At 42.3% G+C, this 18,686-nt stretch overlaps 1 protein-coding gene across 1 annotated transcript; it reads left to right on the forward strand.

Moving 5' to 3' along the window:
• Positions 1-4,934: 4,934 nt before the first annotated feature.
• gata6 (GATA binding protein 6) lies at positions 4,935-11,341 on the forward strand. Its single transcript, XM_080778049.1, has 7 exons — positions 4,935-4,991; positions 5,767-6,826; positions 7,297-7,463; positions 8,110-8,235; positions 8,337-8,424; positions 8,525-8,622; positions 9,551-11,341. The coding sequence occupies exons 2-7, from the start codon at positions 5,827-5,829 to the stop codon at positions 9,695-9,697; spliced, it is 1,626 nt and encodes a 541-aa protein (XP_080634175.1). The 5' UTR covers positions 4,935-4,991; positions 5,767-5,826; the 3' UTR covers positions 9,698-11,341.
• Positions 11,342-18,686: the final 7,345 nt, after the last annotated feature.

The following is an 18,686-nucleotide window of genomic DNA, read 5'->3' on the forward strand; positions in this document are numbered from 1 at the left end:
TTTCCACTGGACACACACTGGTCTGATTAACCCATTCTGACCTGAGATCAGATTCTAAAAATGTCAGTCGTTCTTCGATTTTTCAAAAATAGCAGAAGTGGCGCGCTATGAGCGCTATTCTTCAATAGCTAAAGCATAACATGATGCTAACACCAAAATGGGTTCCCCTTTCAGAATGGGTTAATTTGTGAACCTATACTCTCATGGATATTTTTGCTCCGTCAATTTATTGTTTTATTTGTTGCCATATAATAACAACAACAACCAGTGCAGTATAATTGGAAGCAGTTAATGAGCGAATGGGGCCAAAGTATAATAGCTGGAAGAGAGAGAGAGAGAGAGAGAGAGGTCAGAGTGTCAGGTTAATAGTACAGTATGACATCACAACGAGTGTGCTGCTGATAGGCTGAAGCCAGCGAGAGCTGCACACAGAGACCATAACTCAGATAAAGGTGTCTCCCTCTGTCTAAGGATATAATAAAAGGTCCTAGATCCTTTTCTCCCAGTTATAATGCTCGCTGTTGTCATTTTATGATCTTGTTTTGTGCGTGCATGCATGCGGGGGGTGTGTGCGTGTGTGTGTGTGTGCGTGCGTGTGTGTGTGTGTGTGTGTGTGTGTGTGTGTGTGTGTGTGTGTGAGAGAGAGAGAGAGAGAGAGAGAGAGAGAGACACACACACCAAAGCCAAACTGTATAGCAAATAGACTCGGCAGCTTATGGAAGGAATGCATACAGACAGTGAGTGGTTCATCACATGACACCAATAGGGTATGCACTGTATACCCCCCCTCCCCCAACACACACACACACACACACACACACACACGTAATAATAACCAGGCAGGTGAGCATGCAGGGCGTTCCGTAGTGGGCGAGCCAAAAAGGAAGCAAGGACGGTACATTTCGAAATGACAAAGGTTGCTTTTACACACCTGTCATGGCCCCGTTTAATCATTGAATCATCTACCACTCCAAACAGGCTGGCCCTGTGTGTGTGTGTGTGTGTGTGTGTGTGTGTGTGTGTGTGTGTGTGTGTGTGTGTGTGTGTGTGTGTGTGTGTGTGTGTGTGTGTGTGTGTGTGTGTGTGTGTGTGTGTGTGTGTGTGTGTGTGTGTGTGTGTGTGTGTGTGTGTGTGTGTGTGTGTGTGTGTGTGTGTGTGTGTGTGTGTGTGTTTCGCATGCAGCCTCCTAGCTCTATAGCAGGCTGTTAGCGGCCTGCTCATGCTGGGGAGCGCGCTGTCCCATATTCGCACGCATATAACTTTAACAGTGTCATCCATAAAATAACTGTAAAATATATATAGGTCATTGTTGGGAAGGCCCCAAGACCGATTTGAATCAAATACAGGAAATTACACCATAATGTATATAAAGTAATCGGTTTTATTTGGTTGAAGGTCAGATAGTCTGAACAATGAATTGTATTAAATGCTCATAGCCTATTTCTTTTTTAAACTTGATGGAAGAACCAGAAATAATTTAAAAAAAAATAGCATTCTTTCTTAAAATCACAGGGATATAGGATTTATACAGGTCTCATGTTTTAGGGCAAAAACACTCACTTTGTATTTATAAACTGATGATAGCTTTCACAACTCAGTGAGTTGAAAATTGCATTTATTAACAATACATTTAACAAGACATACTTTTTATTTGTTTTTGTTGTAACAATTATGGTATCACTAACTATTGTATATAGCATTGATAAGCATCCCTATTGGCTTATACAAGAGCAACAATTAAAATGTTTTGCTCAACATAAAGGAATGATTTTGAAGCGGTGCTAATGTTTTATTAATTATTATCAAACTTTGATATTTATATGAATGGTTTCTCTTATATATATATAATATAGCCTACATTATATTTTATTCATATTAATTTATTTGTGTTTCAATAAAATACAGAAACCTTATTGCCACACAATGGGTAAGTACTAAAATGCAAATAATTGATATTGTAATAATAATAATAATAATAATAATAATAATAATAAGGGTAATAACAATAATAATAAATAATCAATAATGATAAGTACGATCTATTATAAGATTTTTTTTAAGTCATATATTCTAATGTTATATGTGTTCATTAAATCTTTACTTCAGTAAATCTGCAACACATTATAGTATAGGCCTAATATAGCCCAAACAGTAATATAATCTGAACATTGGGAATTATCACAAGTGCTCCTATAATCTTCACTATAAACCTCAGCAGCGCTACACTGGTGTTCTTGAATCAGTGTTATCTCAATAACACAGACCTACTACACATAATATCTGCACACAGGGCATATAGAAGCCGTATTGGCTAATCAGGAACAGAGTAGAAGGCTATAACAAGTGCTGGAGTGCCGCGAGTATGTTGGAGATAATCATTATCAAGTCGGTACATAAGCCAATGACACCTGAAGAGGGGCAGCGATTATGCAATGAACGAAACAAACATTGTTAAGATAGCAACTGTATATATATGGACGGATGGTCATCTTCAAAAATCAATAGAGGAGATCCTCAAATTTGGAAGAAGCCATTTGAATTTGACTATATATAAGCGATCACTTAGAAAAATGCATAATACTGGTAACGCTATAAAACAACAATAATAACACTATTAATGATGATAATAATGCATTATTATTTGCCTATTATTATTATTATTATTATTACAATTATACCCACGATTAGGCCTATATTACACATATGGCTGAAATACGGATACAATTTCAAAGGGCCATCTCCAGGTATATATATAGCCTATATTCTAATGTGCAGTATTTTAATTAAAATAAATGTATTGTATATTCATTATACTTCAAATCCTATATATAACTTCTATTGATGTTCAGAGAATGTGAACGCAGCTTGCTTTGCATGGCCTGTCTGTCCCTCCCTGGACAATGTAGGAGATAGCGAGGGCTGAGACTGTGCGGCGCTTCGACCTGCCACTTTCTCCCATGACTGATTCGGTCTGAAGCGGCCCTGTCTGTCTGTCTGTCTGTCTGTCTGCCTGTCAGCCTGTCACACATAGACACACTTTGACATCACCGAGAAAACACCTCATTCGTCAACTTGGGGAGCTCAACACAACAGACAGTATTTATAAGAAACAACAGGATTTCGTTGACTCGCACCTCTCTGACAAGTGACTCATTTCGAACATGATCGGAGACAGTAGCGCCTGGCAACTCGGTGTAAGAATGCCAGGGGGGGAGAGAGAGAGGGTGAGACCTGAGACACCCTGAATCAGTCCCTGATACGATAATTCTCCACTTAATTATTAAGGCCTCAGGTCAGGAAAACCTGCGTTTGTATTTTGTAGACCCTGAACTGCTTGTTGCAAAACTACCGTGGCCACTTCGCCCCCCCCCCCTTCCCTTTTTTTTTTTTACACACAATGACAAACCAATCCACCTTTGTAATTATATTATCCCAAACAGAAAAGTTCACTTATATTACCCGTCTCCGTTGTAACGAAAAGAGAGTTGAGGTGAAGGGGAATGAACAGAATAATAACCAAATTAGCAACTGTGCTATTCAAAACAGCAGTGTCAAAACCCCACAGCAGCAACATAGCAAACTGTCCTTTCCGCCTGTTCAAACATAAAACAAACTTTTAGTTTTAAACGGTTCTCACAAAATGCCCAGCATGCACGCACGTCATGTTTTCGTGTAGCAAGCAAGCAAAATGTGACCTACAATTTACCCTGGGCTTCTTGTGCACTAACTACTATCTCTCGGCCAGTGTGGTGTCCAGACAAAATGTAAATAGACATGAATACCTGCTGAATTGTTCTCACGCGGCTGCGGGTTGATGAACGAGGGACTATTTGTTATAGTATAGCCCCTCGCGGGAAACACGACATGAGAGAGATGAGAGGACCAGTAAATGAATGATTCGATTGACACCTCCCTGCACTTTTGATCACTTCAACTCACCAATGTATATTCCACCTGAATGAAGCGCCGTCGCTTCAAAGCGGAACCCCCCGACGGGACTGTTAGGGGCATGCTGAGAATTTGGACTACTAAAACATTTGATCCCACATACGAAGGCGTCTGACTTAAATCAACTAATTAGGAACGAGCCGGGCTTTTTAGCATAAGTGGAGAATAAACAAGCAGGAGAATGTGTTGAATGGCTTACTTCGCTCGAGACCCGCATACATTCGTTGTGTGGAGTGTTTATTTAATGTCAGATTGTTTTTATTAGAGGATATAATGCCTGTTATAAATCCATGTTGTTGTTGTTTTTAAATATACATTTTATTGCTTACAGTAATAACGGTTATTTATTGAATAGGCCTATACTATAAAGGGCATTCTTCAATATATGACCCTATTGTTTAAATTATATTAATCTACAATCTGACCTTTAGTGCAGGCTATAGAGTAGACCCAACTAAACCTTAGTTCATTTAGTATAAATTATAACAATTCTATAACAATGTTAACCTTGCAACACACGTTCATAATACCGGTGTACAATGTACTTAAAAACGGTTCAAATACCACATGGGTAAATTAACCAAATCATTGCTTTTAAACATAACATTGTCATCAACAACAAAAAATTGCTATAGGCCTATATATATGTTTTCCATGTTGTGCCGAATTAATGAATCACTTTCGAAATCAAAGGGAGCCATGATTGCATTATTGTGATTTATTTATTTATTTTTTAGATGTGATCAAGTCTCTGTCTGTGTCTGTCTGATTGATTGATTGATTGATTGATTGATCGGGAGAGCCAGCCGTGGCTGCAGCGTGGCTAGCACCCCCATCGTGTCTCGGGTGGGAGAAACACGTCCTCATGATTGGTCCAGGCGGTGCAATGCAACTTCAACCCACGACAAGCGCCTCCTCTCAAAACCCTTCGTCAGAGCCCTACAACGTTTTCAGTATCTCCAAGCAAGCAGCAGGCAGCCACGGAACACTATTGCTAAACTTTTTTTTTGCTTGCTCGACCTTATGGCACAGAGCTAAAACAGGTAATGTGGGCCGTGAAACTCTACTACTCTCTCTCTTCGCTTCTTGTTGCTGCTGCGCGGTCTCCTTTTTCTGTCGCTCAAACAGCTGCTTTTATAGAACATCTGTTTCCAGTGGTCCGCGGCGGGTGCCAGCTGCGGCAGCACCTAAATCATTTCGGGTATTGTTTTATCACCCCTTTTGCCTTGCCTCTCTTGGGCCCTTATCTGTTATGAGTCTTATCAAGCGGTTATCTCTTTTTGCTGCGAAGACATATTGCGTTTTGTTTCCTATCTGTAACGGTGTGTGTGTTTTTTGTAATTATGATGAGGCTATCGCAAGGAGGGAGGACAGGGGATTTGACACGGGATGGATCCAGACAGTGCCTCTTTCAACTTAAGAGCGCCTGCGGCGATTATTTAGAGCGCGTTCAACATGGATGTGTTTTGCCATGATGAGTCGTGTAACAAAGTCCGTGACCGTGGCGTCAATTCGTTCATTTGTTTTCGTTTGGTATTGCATTTGTTTTAGTCATATTAAATGAACAAGGCTTTCAGAACGCTTCAAAACGAAACCGAGCCCGAGGGCGAGAGATGATCAAAAGTATAGGATAATATTTAAGGCGTTTTTAATGTGAGCCACATCTGTTCTCTAAATATCAGAGAAGAGCACAGATGTGGTTATTGCGATCATGGACAGATAAATGGCACTATAGCTGTCACGCTACATGTGTTTGTGTATACGGCTGCCCTCCCCACCCCCCAAAACTGAACTTGGATGTCTTCTTCCTCTACACAGGGTTAGACTACACCCGCAACCATTTTTCAATCCTATACTGTGTATGGAAAGTGCTCCTGGATGGACCTGGGCGAAAACGGCTGGTCCTCCATGGTCAAGCGAGAAGTGTCCAGCAGCCCAGGGTCACCTGCTGAGCAACAACAACAACAACAACAGAGCTACTTACACGGTGACAGCAGCAGCAGCAGGAGGGACGGTCACGCCTCGGACATCGAGCTGAGGTCACCGGCGCCGGCGAGCGAGCTCGACGCGCTGGGAGTAGGAGGAGGAGGACACCACCACCGACGAGGCTACGAGGCGGGCAGATCTCTACACTCCTACGTCCACCATCACTTCGGACACCACAACGCCGCCGCCTCCCTGCCCATCACGCCGGAGGTGGACATCCCGCTGTTCACGGATCTAGACCAGGCGGGCAACAAGCTCGTCCTCTCGTCCTCCTCCTCCTCCTCCGGCGGCGGAGGAGCGCACATGAAGGCGGGCCTGCTCGTCGACCCGAGCGACATGTACCAGACGCTAGCCATCGCGGCTGCCCACCAGAGCCAGACTGGATATGATTCCCCCTCCTCGCACGGCGGCTACGGCATGCACTCCAACCCCAACTCGCCCGTGTACGTGCCCAGCTCTCGCGTGGGCCCCATGATACCCAGCCTGTCGTACCTGCAGGCCAGCGCCGGCTCGCAGTCGGGCCACGTCGTCGGCGGCCACTCGGTGTGGTCGCAGTCCACTCCGGACAGCCCCGGCTCGTACAACGCCGGGAGCCCGCACGGCCACGCCGTCTCCAACCGCTTCCACTACCCGCCGAGTCCGCCGATGAACAATGGGACGCCCGGCCGGGGGGACACGGCCGGCTACGGGAACGCGCTGAACGGCATGGGCGGCAGGGACCAGTACGGCCTCTCGCGGCCTCTGAGCGGATCCTACCCGAGTCCCTACTCGCCCTACGTCCCGCCGCAGCTGTCCCAGTTGCCCTCGCCCTGGACCGGCGGGCCTTTCGACAACACCATGCTGCACACGCTGCAGAGCAGGGGCGCGCCCTTGATCCGAGCGCCCAACGGAGGTAAGATTTTATTTATTTATAATAATGTGTTTTTTTGTGTGTGGAGATGCTTATACAATTATTTATTTATCCCAGTACCTGCTGCAATTGACTATCAATTTAATTATATTTCAAAGTTTGTTTCCCGTTCAATAAAGCGGACGTCATGCTGCAATTAAGCCCGCAATTGCCGATAAGGCCTGTATAGTGTAGGCATGGGCTACTAATGTGCAATTAATATTTGCGAACAAAGGCATTGTATGATATCAAGAAACATTTTTTTTAAACTCAGGGCTAGTACTCACACTTTAAATTAAATGAATGAATGTCAAACGCTTTTAATAGCTTATCCACATCAGCGCCCTGTATAAAGAAATTAATATCACAATGAAGCCAAACAAATGATCATTATAGGCATATTATGGGTGCTTAATTAACCCAATGTTTTAAATGTCACTATAAAGTTGGTGTCTTGCTCTTCCCATTTCCAGATATTCTTGACGACATGGGAGAGAGTAGAGAGTGCGTCAACTGTGGCTCCATCTCCACGCCGCTGTGGAGGCGCGACGGCACGGGACACTTTCTCTGCAACGCCTGTGGACTTTACAGCAAAATGAATGGCCTCAGCCGACCATTAATTAAACCACAGAAGCGCATGGTAAGCTGCAGGAAGACCACTTAACCACTCAATTTCCTGCCTAATTTTCAAACAATGTCTTGAGGTTATCGCTCAAAGATATATTAATAGACTGCACACTCCGTTTACAACATGTACGCAGTGTGTAGGCCTATACGCACGCCCACAATACATTTTAAAATCATGGCCTTCATAAGGCCTCTAGGAATATGTCTGACAGGCGACAGAAAAGGAAATCTTCCTGCACTCAACTTTTCCATGCGGCCCCATTACGCACGGCATTACGCAGCGTCTTTGATAGGCTCCCTGGTGCCGCATGTATCAACTCACTGACAATTAACCCCACTGAAAATAAACATCAGCAAATGTCAGTTGAATAGGCGACATAATGTGACCAATATTATGGTTAGGAATTAGGATTCGGAAACTTGGGGTGTAGATAACTGCAGGAATGTATTATTAAATGAGCGGTATCGTGCAGGCCCTCGTCTTATAACAAACGATTTATGAAGCTCTTGGGTAACTGCCAAATATTCCATTAGTCACGTAGGCCTGTCTGATGCATCTCGGAATACCAATTGTTTTCGCTGAAATGTTTTATTGTTATTATTATCTTGCCATTGTGTCACATATTTCATTGCCTTCTATTATCTTTCCTCCGCTATAGTCGTCATCCAGAAGAATCGGCCTGTCCTGCGCGAACTGTCAAACGAGCACGACGACTTTGTGGCGCCGAAACGCGGAGGGAGAACCAGTGTGCAATGCTTGCGGACTCTACACAAAATTACACGGGGTGAGTCTTTCCCCTCCAATCAACGAATTGGTGTAAATTAACTCATGTTGGTTTTGAAAATGAATTAATAATTAAAAAAAAATGTGTTGTCAAATCGCCAGGTACCTCGACCGCTGGCTATGAAAAAAGAAGGCATCCAGACCAGAAAACGAAAGCCGAAAACACCTAATAAACCAAAGGGATCCTCTGGTACGCATATTACACATCATTAACATGATAATTAACAGGGGCTAACGTTTCCATTGATGTGACGCTCATGATTTTGTTTTTATTTTATCTTTTTTAATAGGAAATAGCAACACTGTCCCCATGACTCCTACTTCTACATCTTCATCCAATTCTGAAGATTGTTCAAAAAACAGCTCTCCATCCACGCAGGTGTCTGCGGTAAGTCATTTGTTTCACAACAAGCCATATTTCATTCATATGTCATATGTTGCATGAAATTAGCAGAAATAGTCAATTAGGCCTACAAGTTCACAAGCTTGCAAGCTTTCAGGTCTACTATTTTTAAAAAGAAAGAGGATTTTGGGGGGAAAGTGGCTGTGAAAAACATTCTTGAAATCGGGGTATTTTCAGATTTAAATACAGGCTTTACACCATGTGCAATGAACCTGTAAACTATACAAAATATAAAATAGATCTTTGTAACCTACATCATATTGTAACAGAACCCATAAGTAGAAGTCTTTGGTCTAGCCTAGAAAACGTTTAGAGTGAGTTCATTAACACCATTGGCTAAATATAATATTAAATACATCTGGCACATTTTCCAATATATCATTTTAGATTTTTTGCGTGTGTATTTTGTGTGTGTGTGTGTGTGTGTGTGTGTGCGCGCGCGTGCACATGCGTGCATGCGTGTACACCTGAAGCATAGATGTTTTGACTCATGCACTAAAGATGATGATGACTTTTATGGGAGATTTATCATTCTGATGTCATTGTGTTCTATAAGCATGTGCATAAAGTTCACGGTGGTCAGATCTAAGTATAGTAACATTCTATAAAGATATATGACTCATATTATCCCACTGAGATGGTGAGACGGTTAACTCATCCCCACCCCCAAAAACAATAAAATCCTCAGTAATTGGAGGTGGACAATATGTTTTAACATTCTCAGTGTTAAACAAAATATGTTTTGCTGCTTGAAGTTGTATATAACTTCATAATCCCCATGGGACCCTTGGGTATTATTGTATATATTGTATAAGCTCACATGCAGACAGAGACAAAATGAGCATTAATGTTACCATGTAACATTCTTCAGTATTATAATTAACAATGTGTAATAATTATTGTCCTTTTACAGGTCAATTCTTCTGTGCTGTCGAGCTCAGGGGAGGGAACAGGCTCCACGGTGAAGTACCCCGGCCAGGACTCCATCTACAGCAGCGTGCCGTCAGATGTAGCGTCCTCAGTGAGGGGTGAACCCTGGTGCACCATGGGCTTGGCGTGAGGCATATATATCCACACATCTGGGGTGACGATGACGCCCTGCATCCAGCTCCTCTGTCTCTCTCTCTCTCTCTCTCTCTCTCTCTCTCTCTCTCTCTCTCTCTCTCTCTTTCTCTGGATGTCAAGCCGTGTGGAAGTATTTGGTGGCCTCGGGTGAGGTCTGCTTCCGCCTTCACACGGAAGAGTTGGACAAAGAAGATGAAGGGTGCACAGACGACCTTCACTGCCATTGAAAAAGCTTGAAACGCCTGTGGAATATTTGCGGGGGTTTGGGCTTATTACCAGCATGGCCGTTTGGGGAATTCTTTTTTTACAGCGTTAAAAAAAGTCATGGGAAATCCTTGGGACGAGGCCAGATCACGTTTTTCCCTATACTGTGTGCAGGCCTCATGTCGTGACGTGGATACTCTCTGGACCTGTCCTGCACTCTTTTATTTCTACAGTCCATGGTGCAGAATCAAAACCTTGGGTTTCTTTACATGACCGCCATCTTGTGCATATAATGTTGTTGGATTCCCTCCGAAGAAGAAGAAGAAGTTGATTGGATACCTGCAGTGCTTCATGATGAAGCACTATATCCTCAAAGGACATTTATATTCTTTATGTTTTCGTTTTTTTCCCCCTTTCTTTCTGCAACTGGAATCAAGCTACAACTACCGAGACAACTTTCAAGAATCAAAAGAAAGTATTTATGAATCTTCCATTGTTAAATATATGGCTATGATTGTTAATAAAGATATAAATATAGAGTAGAATTTAAAAAGAACCTTTCTGATGTCTTCTATTCTCATTTTTTTTTTGTCTTGTTGAGTTGTTGTTCGTAGCATATAGGTTTTTTTTTATCTGCACATTTTGCCACTGAAAGCTCTTACTGTATCTGACTGAAAACTAGTATGGTTTAAACAGGGTAATATGACAATGGCATCTTAATGCCATTTTAATTTTTTGTTGAATTATTTACTGAAATTTCCAGATAATCAACTCCTTCGGATATAATTTTGATATTAAAACATTGCCGGTTTGTTGGCTAACGTTAAGGTACTATTGTGAAAGCGATGGGCGACTTAAAAATAGCTGCAATGAGCTATACAGACATTTTACATGCAAAACAGACGGATACACTGCAGGCTATATACAGTAGGACAGTTTGAACAAAGGACACCTGGAATGTATACATACAGGCCTCATACTGAGCGTTATTTCATTAGAACAGATACCTTCTGAACGCAACTGACTGCTACTGTAAACGACATATACATCTCACAATGTAAAAAACAAAACAAAAAACAAACATGGATTGAAATATCTTAATGCTATACAATTAAGCATGAATGCAGGCAAATTAAAAATGAATTCAATGAAGTCAAGTAAGATATTGAGATGATAATATGAAAATAAGTTAAACATTTTACAATCATGTGGATAAGGTCTCTAGAGCGAGTATAAACTGAATACCCATGAAAGGCGACTGACAAACATATACTCCATTAAGGTTTCATTGGCTAGAGACACTGATAAAATGTGATAAAAACAGAACTAACCCAGTGGGAGAGAAAAAAAAACGAAACAGTGTTTTAATTTCTAGGTTAGCTGACGTTCACATCAGAGCAGGCTAAATGATATTCATCATCATAGTAAACAGGAGGTTATGGAGGGTCGGGTCCAAAGTCTCATGGGTTTCCACCTCTTTATAGACTAGTCCATTGATGAGCTATCGTGCTGTGTAATTCTCCCAGTGCTCCAGCAGGGGTGTGAGTTGAGAGGCTGCTCAGTGGATCCATATTCCATAATGTTTTCTGTAGTCTGATGAATGATGATGAGTTACATTATAAAACCAAACTGGCGTATAGACTTGTTTTTATTTTATTTTTTTTCTCCACAACTTGCTTCATAAAAAAAATAAATAGGGCCTGTCATGTTTCTGGATTTATTTATTTCCTTTGAAATATAATGTTTATTTTAACATTGTTTTTCCTATAATGTTTCGGTATTGTATTTTTTGTTTTCTTTTTGTTTGTTTGTTTGTTTGTTTGTTTGTTTGTTTGTTTGTTTGTTTGTTGGTTGTTTCATTTCTGAGACGGTATAAAAATAATTTTATTTAAATCTTTCAAATAAATTGTTCTTGGTGATACAAGCGAAATTTGATACCGTTGCTGTTTTAAAGACATTTAAGAACAGACAAACTGTTGTGAAATTGTTCCAAAGAGGCCAACATGTTTCCCAACAGCACTCTCCAGCATAGTTGTATACATGGCAGTTCCATCAATCGTTGTTGTAGCAATGTAGCATACTCCCCTGTCTCCCCAATTCCTCTATGATTTAATTCCATCTCCAGGTACATTTTTTCGACATTTAATTCCCTGATTGTGAGGAAAACAAGTGGGTGGGGGAAAAAAAGAGTAGACCTCAAAATGCCATTCGCCGCCAGGCTGTTGAGAGAATGTGTTGATTGATCTAGCTAGCTGGAATTAGCGCATTTTCATGCCAGAAAAGGATATATATTGCATTTTTATTTATTTATTTTTCAGAAGAGGGGGTTCAGTCCAGGATGGATGCTTTACAGCCTGTTCTTTGGGTGTTTGTAGGCCTTCTTTATTTCACCAAAGTCGCCTTTTATTCACTACACGTTTAGTAGCCTACACACACACTCCCACTGGACTTTTTTTCCCATCTCTTGAGGTCCTTGAGCAGTGAGTACACGTGCTCTCAGTCAGTTCACTTCCCTGTGTCCTTTTGAACCACCAGTACAAAGTAGGCTACCTGTCGCAGTGTTTGGTGTATGTAAGCGAATATGACCCGTGAGTAATAGCCCACCGCTTGTAGACGAAAAGATTTTTAGAGATGGTGAGATTTATGTCTCAGCTTAGCGTTATCTCTCTGCTCTTTGACATATTGATTTAGCCGAGTTTATTGAGTGCTGAGGAATGCGCTCGACTGCACAGCAACTGCCAGATAGTAGCCTACGCCATTTCATTTGGAGTCAACGTTTTTGTCATTGCGCTTCTCTCTCTCTCTCGCTCCATTTTTAAAAGCTGAAATCCGGAATTTATAGTAGGCCTGCCTATAGTGCTTAATGAAGAAAACGGTATTTATCCATATAACTAGTTACTAGCCTAGTAGCCTATTATGTTTGCAGTGGAGGTGGGCTGAGCTCCCTTCCTAATAGTTCTCAAACTTTGTTGTGAAGGACCCCCAAATTGTCATTTAAATTATTAGGCTGCGCGGACCCCCATTTGTACGGCATTTCTATCTCTGCGACCCCAATTTATATTGCAAATGTTAATTTAGCTCTTGAGAGTGTACACATGGAACCAAATTGACCCGTTACAGTCGATTTGGTTCCATTTGTACACTCAGTTACAGACCCATAAGGGTCCATTTGGTTCCTGACTATCATTTTTGCTGGGGGCCCCCCTCGAACTCCCTCAAGGACCCTTGGGGGTCCCCGGGCCCCACCTTGAGAACCACTGCCCTACAGGCCTATACAGTGCAATATCTCCCAAGGGTTCAAATCCTGGTAAAGAAATAACTTTACAGAATGTAGCTTTAAATTATTGCGGATTGTTTCTTTTAATAATTTCTGTGAAAAATCTCTTTATTTTCACTGCACCACCGCATGTCATTTTATAATTACCTTTTTGTTCACAGGTCAATCTTTTCAAACATTGGCCCAAAGACCCCTTGCTATTTCAAAGTTGTTAACTTAGCTCTTCACTTAGACAAATGCCAAATACTGGTATGTGTTCATTTGCGGAGCTGGTATATATACTGTTTGAGGTGTTATGTAAAACATAATTTGTATTAAGAGACCACCAGGCTCAAGAATTCAACAGCTCCATGTGCTTCCAACAGGACAAATTACAAACCGACCGTAGGGATATGTAAATCCAACCGGGTGTTAAACACAAAGGACGAGCAAATATTTATAGGTTTCTGAATTTATGAGATGGGCCCATAGTAGCTTGGCACCGTGTCTGACTGGTATCCATGGTGCTATGAGGGAGGAAACATAAACACTAGCATCACAGAAGGTTCTCGTAATTTTAAACTAAAATAAAAATGGACGTGCAACAGGTTTGAGAGAGTCAAACGCACAAAATAATTTACACCAGACATGATCACATCACACTGGTACAGGCCGAGACATTGTAAGTTGTTGTGTGCGCCATGAGGCGCTGGTGTTTGTCACTCAGTGCTAGTAGTAGTAGTAGTAGTATACAGCAGGCTACAAATTCAAACTGCCGCCTAGATTAGAAGAACGCAATCGCAGAGGGAGGGGTCTCTGAGAAAACTGATGAGAGAGAGAGCAGAGGTGAAAGGGGTAAGAGTGCGGGAGAAACAGAGACAGAGAGAGAGGGACAAACGGTCAACGGAGCCAGAGAATGAGTAACAAGGCCTGTGACAAAGACAGAGCGATAGAGAGAGAGAGAGAGAGAGAGACGCATGCATACTGACCAGGAAAAAAGTTAAAAAGATAGGAAGTGGGTTAGATCCCAGGGTCAGCGCTATATATTGAAAGTCCTGCGGACAGGGGCCAAGGTAAACAGAGTATAGGCCAACAGAGTGAGCATACTATTATACTTTTACTTTTACTCCAATCCGTCTCGGGTTTGGCAAATTTTGTACTTTTACTCCACTGCTTTTATTTGGAAACCTGATTTACTGAACCTGATCAAAAGCGTTTTATACATTTGAAAACGTGAAATGGGACATTCTGCATTGCATACTTTCTACTTTTGGTACTTTAAGCACATTTATTTTATGCCAATACATTTGCACTTTTACTCAACTTACTGTAGCGGAGTATAGTTCTACGTTGCAGTATTGATAAAGTAAAACGTTTACGAGTACCTTTTCCACCACTGGCCACTATAGCAGACAGACTGACTGACTGGCTTGCGAGGGACACACTGCAGACCCCAGCATTGTGTGAGCACTGGGCAGCGAGCAGTGCAGTGTTTGAGCACTGGGCACTAGCGAGCAGTGCAGTGTGTGAGCACTGGGCAGCGAGCAGTGCAGTGTTTGAGCACTGGGCAGCGAGCAGTGCAGTGTTTGAGCACTGGGCAGCGAGCAGTGCAGTGTTTGAGCACTGGGCACTAGCGAGCAGTGCAGTGTGTGAGCACTGGGCAGCGAGCAGTGCAGTGTGTGAGCTCTGGGCAGCGAGCAGCGCAGTGTTTGAGCACTGGGCAGCGAGCAGTGCAGTGTTTGAGCTCTGGGCAGCGAGCAGCGCAGTGTTTGAGCTCTGGGCAGCGAGCAGCGCAGTGTTTGAGCACTGGGCAGCGAGCAGTGCAGTGTGTGAGCTCTGGGCAGCGAGCAGCGCAGTGTGTGAGCTCTGGGCAGCGAGCAGCGCAGTGTGTGAGCTCTGGGCAGCGAGCAGCGCAGTGTTTGAGCACTAGGCAGCGAGCAGTGCAGTGTGTGAGCTCTGGGCAGCGAGCAGTGCAGTGTGTGAGCTCTGGGCAGCGAGCAGCGCTGCGCTGCACAGTGGCTCCCCGAGGAGATGCCCGTTGATCTTTCCACGGTGCCTTTGAAAGGGGATCCGCAGCACAGCACCGGCCCTGCCTCAGGAAGAGATGGGATCTCTGACTCAGCCCTTTTGGGTTTCCTCGACAGACAAGAGGGCACATTCTAGTAGGGGAGGGGAAAACCATTAACGTTACGCCGCCATTGCTTCGGGGGGGTTGAATTGGAAGGACAACAAATCATTTGATGTCTTTTTTTTTGTTTGTTCAAGACTTCTATTATTATATATTTTTAGTGGAGTGTATTGTATGTATGTATTTTTCCATGGCCAAATCCCTAGAGAGGGCGAAGTCTACTATCCAAGACATGTCACAAGGAGGTGTTCTATTTTTAAAATTGTTTAATTAAATTAAATTTCACAACTTCACAATAATAGGAAAAGAACATGCAATTCCTCAGAAAGGAAGTGCCTTCCTCACACCAGTCATAAAATCTTTCAGAATTACTCACAGGAAGCGCAAGTTTCCCTAAATGGTTAGTTTAAAATCCCACTTTTAGCATTTCATAGGTGACCATTACATTACATGGGATATATTATTATTATTATTATTCTGTAACTGTTTTGGAAGTGTACATGAATAGATCGTAAACCCTGTGTTTTCAGGGGTCCGTACTCCGTATAAGACGACATGAATGTGCATTTGAGACAGAAATGGTGGAGTGCTTCATGCAACTTTAACCATTTAGAGATGTGACGTTTGAGATAATGATGACGAAGGCCAGTCAGCTCAGTGCAGCAGAGAGAGGAACGGTTTTGTAGTGTATATGCAGTGTATATGACCAGAAACGTCTTGGAATGTTCTGGACAGTTGAAACGTGGTGGTCTTTTACATGGAGGGGAAAGTCTTTAGTGATCACCACGCGTCGTCCCTGGGTTTTTAACCTCTCCAAACTCACTTCCAGGTTGGTATGGTCGACGATGAGGCTGCAAGAGTTCAACTTCTGCAATAGTGGGGGTAGCCAACTAGCCATGGTTCCGGATGCTGGGCCCAGTTCCCCCCTCCCTGTGCCTGCCAACCCAGGTAATGTGTATGTCTGTTGAGATGCAACCACCAGTGTACACTGCTGATGGAGTGGGCGATTATATAACGGCACCATAGATGGTATCAGGTGGTCCAAGTAATTGATTTCGCTACTTACTCTCGCTGGTGAGGCAGAAGCAGATGTTTGTGCAAGTTAGACACACTACTGTCAAAGCTGCCTGAGAAAGCCAAGGGTGTTCTAATAATCTGAAGTACCAACAATGCACAGTAGTCTCGTGTATTCGATACCATCCTGTCTACTGTATCAGGTGTTTTGTTGACAAACCTTTTCACTTGAGACCCAACAGGTGAATTTGGTGTCTCCCCTGGACTCAAACATAGAAATATGAATTATGAAATGATTCACTTAAACCCTATTTAATAGTGAAAATAGCCAATCAACAAGCTCACTGCGAGAAATGTATTTAAACGTTTAAAAAAATATATTTTGGGGTGGAAAAAAAGAAAAAGGTTTTAGTAAATGAGAAAAGCGATACTAGTGGTCCGCGATCCACAAATGGGATACTGACCCACTTTTCTCTAATCAGAGTGACAGTTAAACCATTATAAAATGATATGGTAAGGTTGCGATATCTGTCCCAGTCAGTCGAATGTTGCTCATCACAAAAGCAATGTGGGAGTGAGTCCATGTACAGTAAAGTACTCTTGTTTTTACACTCTTGAATGAACTGTACTATTTTACTGTGCAATGAGGCAAAGAATGAAAAGCACAGGAGTGACACAGGGCCATGGTCATGCGCGTGCGTGCACACATGCACATTGCGTACGCTGCACACTACAGTATGTGTGCTCCTACGCCTCTTCCAGGAAGTTGTAGGGGAATGAGGCTTTTATGGGAGGGGATGAGCTCGAAGGCTGAGAACGGAGGAAGGGCAAGAGAACAGAGCCGTTTTACTTGGAAAGAGGAAAAGTGAATATCAGTCACCGCTGACAACCTACCGAACCTCTGACCTGAAAGTGAGACTTACAGTTACAGTACGCTGTAATGTCCTGAGTGTTCGTTTAGCTCTGAGACTCGCTATTACAGTAACACTCGTGGTTCTTCTAATGTGTGCTTTCCGAAGGCCGGTGGTGGATAAAACTACTTGATTGATTGATTGATTGAATTTTTTTATTTCACAGTATGCAGAATGGTATTATTTCACAGTATTTCAAACGAAAGTACAGGTCAATAAAAAAAAACTGTTAAAATTTGAGGAGAGAACCAGAAAAAGCACAAAGACTTGTTTACATAAGGGTCTTCCATTTTCAATTGCTCAGAACCATAACCATTTAATGACGTACAAATATAGACTTTGTCTATATATATATTTGTCCGTATATATAGGCTACACGTAGAGTTAAGTAAAAGTATAATACCCGTGCAGTGCACCAAAGCATTATGGCCATTGTAGTAATTCAGCAATCCAGACAAAGCCTAGTAGTCAAACACTGTGAAACACACATCATTTTTCTGGCCACAGGGTGCAAATTTGCTACTAAATTGTGCTTCTGTTGTCTACAAATACTATTATGGGAAATTGGAGTCGGTATTCATTACAATGGAGGGGGTGGACCGGTGCGGAGCACTTCCTGCTCCGTTCTGTTGTTGTGGTCGGCACTTTGGAATACTTTTCAACACTACAACAAGCGATTACACCGTTTTTTTACGTGTAATCGTAATAGCAAGCGGCCGTGTGTGCGTCATCGCAAACGGCAAAAGTAGCCGATCTATATGAGGAATTGCAGCATTCTCGTCGGGAGTAGGGCAACCAACCGACTACATTTGACTGAGGGACTGCCATTGGAGTTTTTTTAATTAGACATTTTCTCATGCCATATGAAAGCAAGGAATTATAGCTTCAAATTGTTTAGTTTGACCCACCAGTTTTGGAGATATGGCTTATAGAGTAATGTCTTGCAGAAAACGGCGAGTTGAGAAAACAGACTTGATCACTTCTGTGGTCTCTAACATTACACCTATAGATACATGTTTAAGCATTTCATATTTACATGTCAATTTCAGCTCTGACACTTATTTCAGACATGCTCTTGTGAAGAGTCTGCCTGTGCTCATTTTGAAAAGAAAAAAAAAAAAAATCTCCTCTGGTGAAAAGCTGGAATTTGCACGATGGCAGTGTCTCAGTCAATTCTGTTCACAAATGGTCAGCGATGTCCCTGATTAACATTGAGTGACTGGAGTTTCTTCCAGTGGTGACATTTTTATGTACTTGGAACATTTTCCCCATCACTGAGATACTACCATTGTAATAAACACTTTAAACTACTGCTTTGTTTGCATGCCAAAGGGGGTTTGTGGACTAATTTAATTTCCTAACAGACCTGACAGAGTCATTTTTTTTTAGATTAACATGGCACTGGTACAAATATACTGACCGGTCAGTCAATCAAAGTGTCCAGTAGAACTGACTGACCTTTAATACCAAG

Source organism: Protomyctophum bolini (genome assembly GCF_963924005.1).
Source record: "Protomyctophum bolini genome assembly, chromosome: 12".
NCBI lineage: Eukaryota > Metazoa > Chordata > Actinopteri > Myctophiformes > Myctophidae > Protomyctophum > Protomyctophum bolini.

Bases quoted from the DNA above. Each gene is read 5' to 3' on its own strand.
- gata6 (XM_080778049.1), top strand. From the start codon at position 5,827: ATGGACCTGGGCGAAAACGGCTGGTCCTCCATGGTCAAGCGAGAAGTG. The intron at 6,827-7,296 runs GTAAGATTTTAT...TCCCATTTCCAG, and splicing joins GATCCGAGCGCCCAACGGAG to ATATTCTTGACGACATGGGA. The intron at 8,623-9,550 runs GTAAGTCATTTG...GTCCTTTTACAG, and splicing joins CATCCACGCAGGTGTCTGCG to GTCAATTCTTCTGTGCTGTC.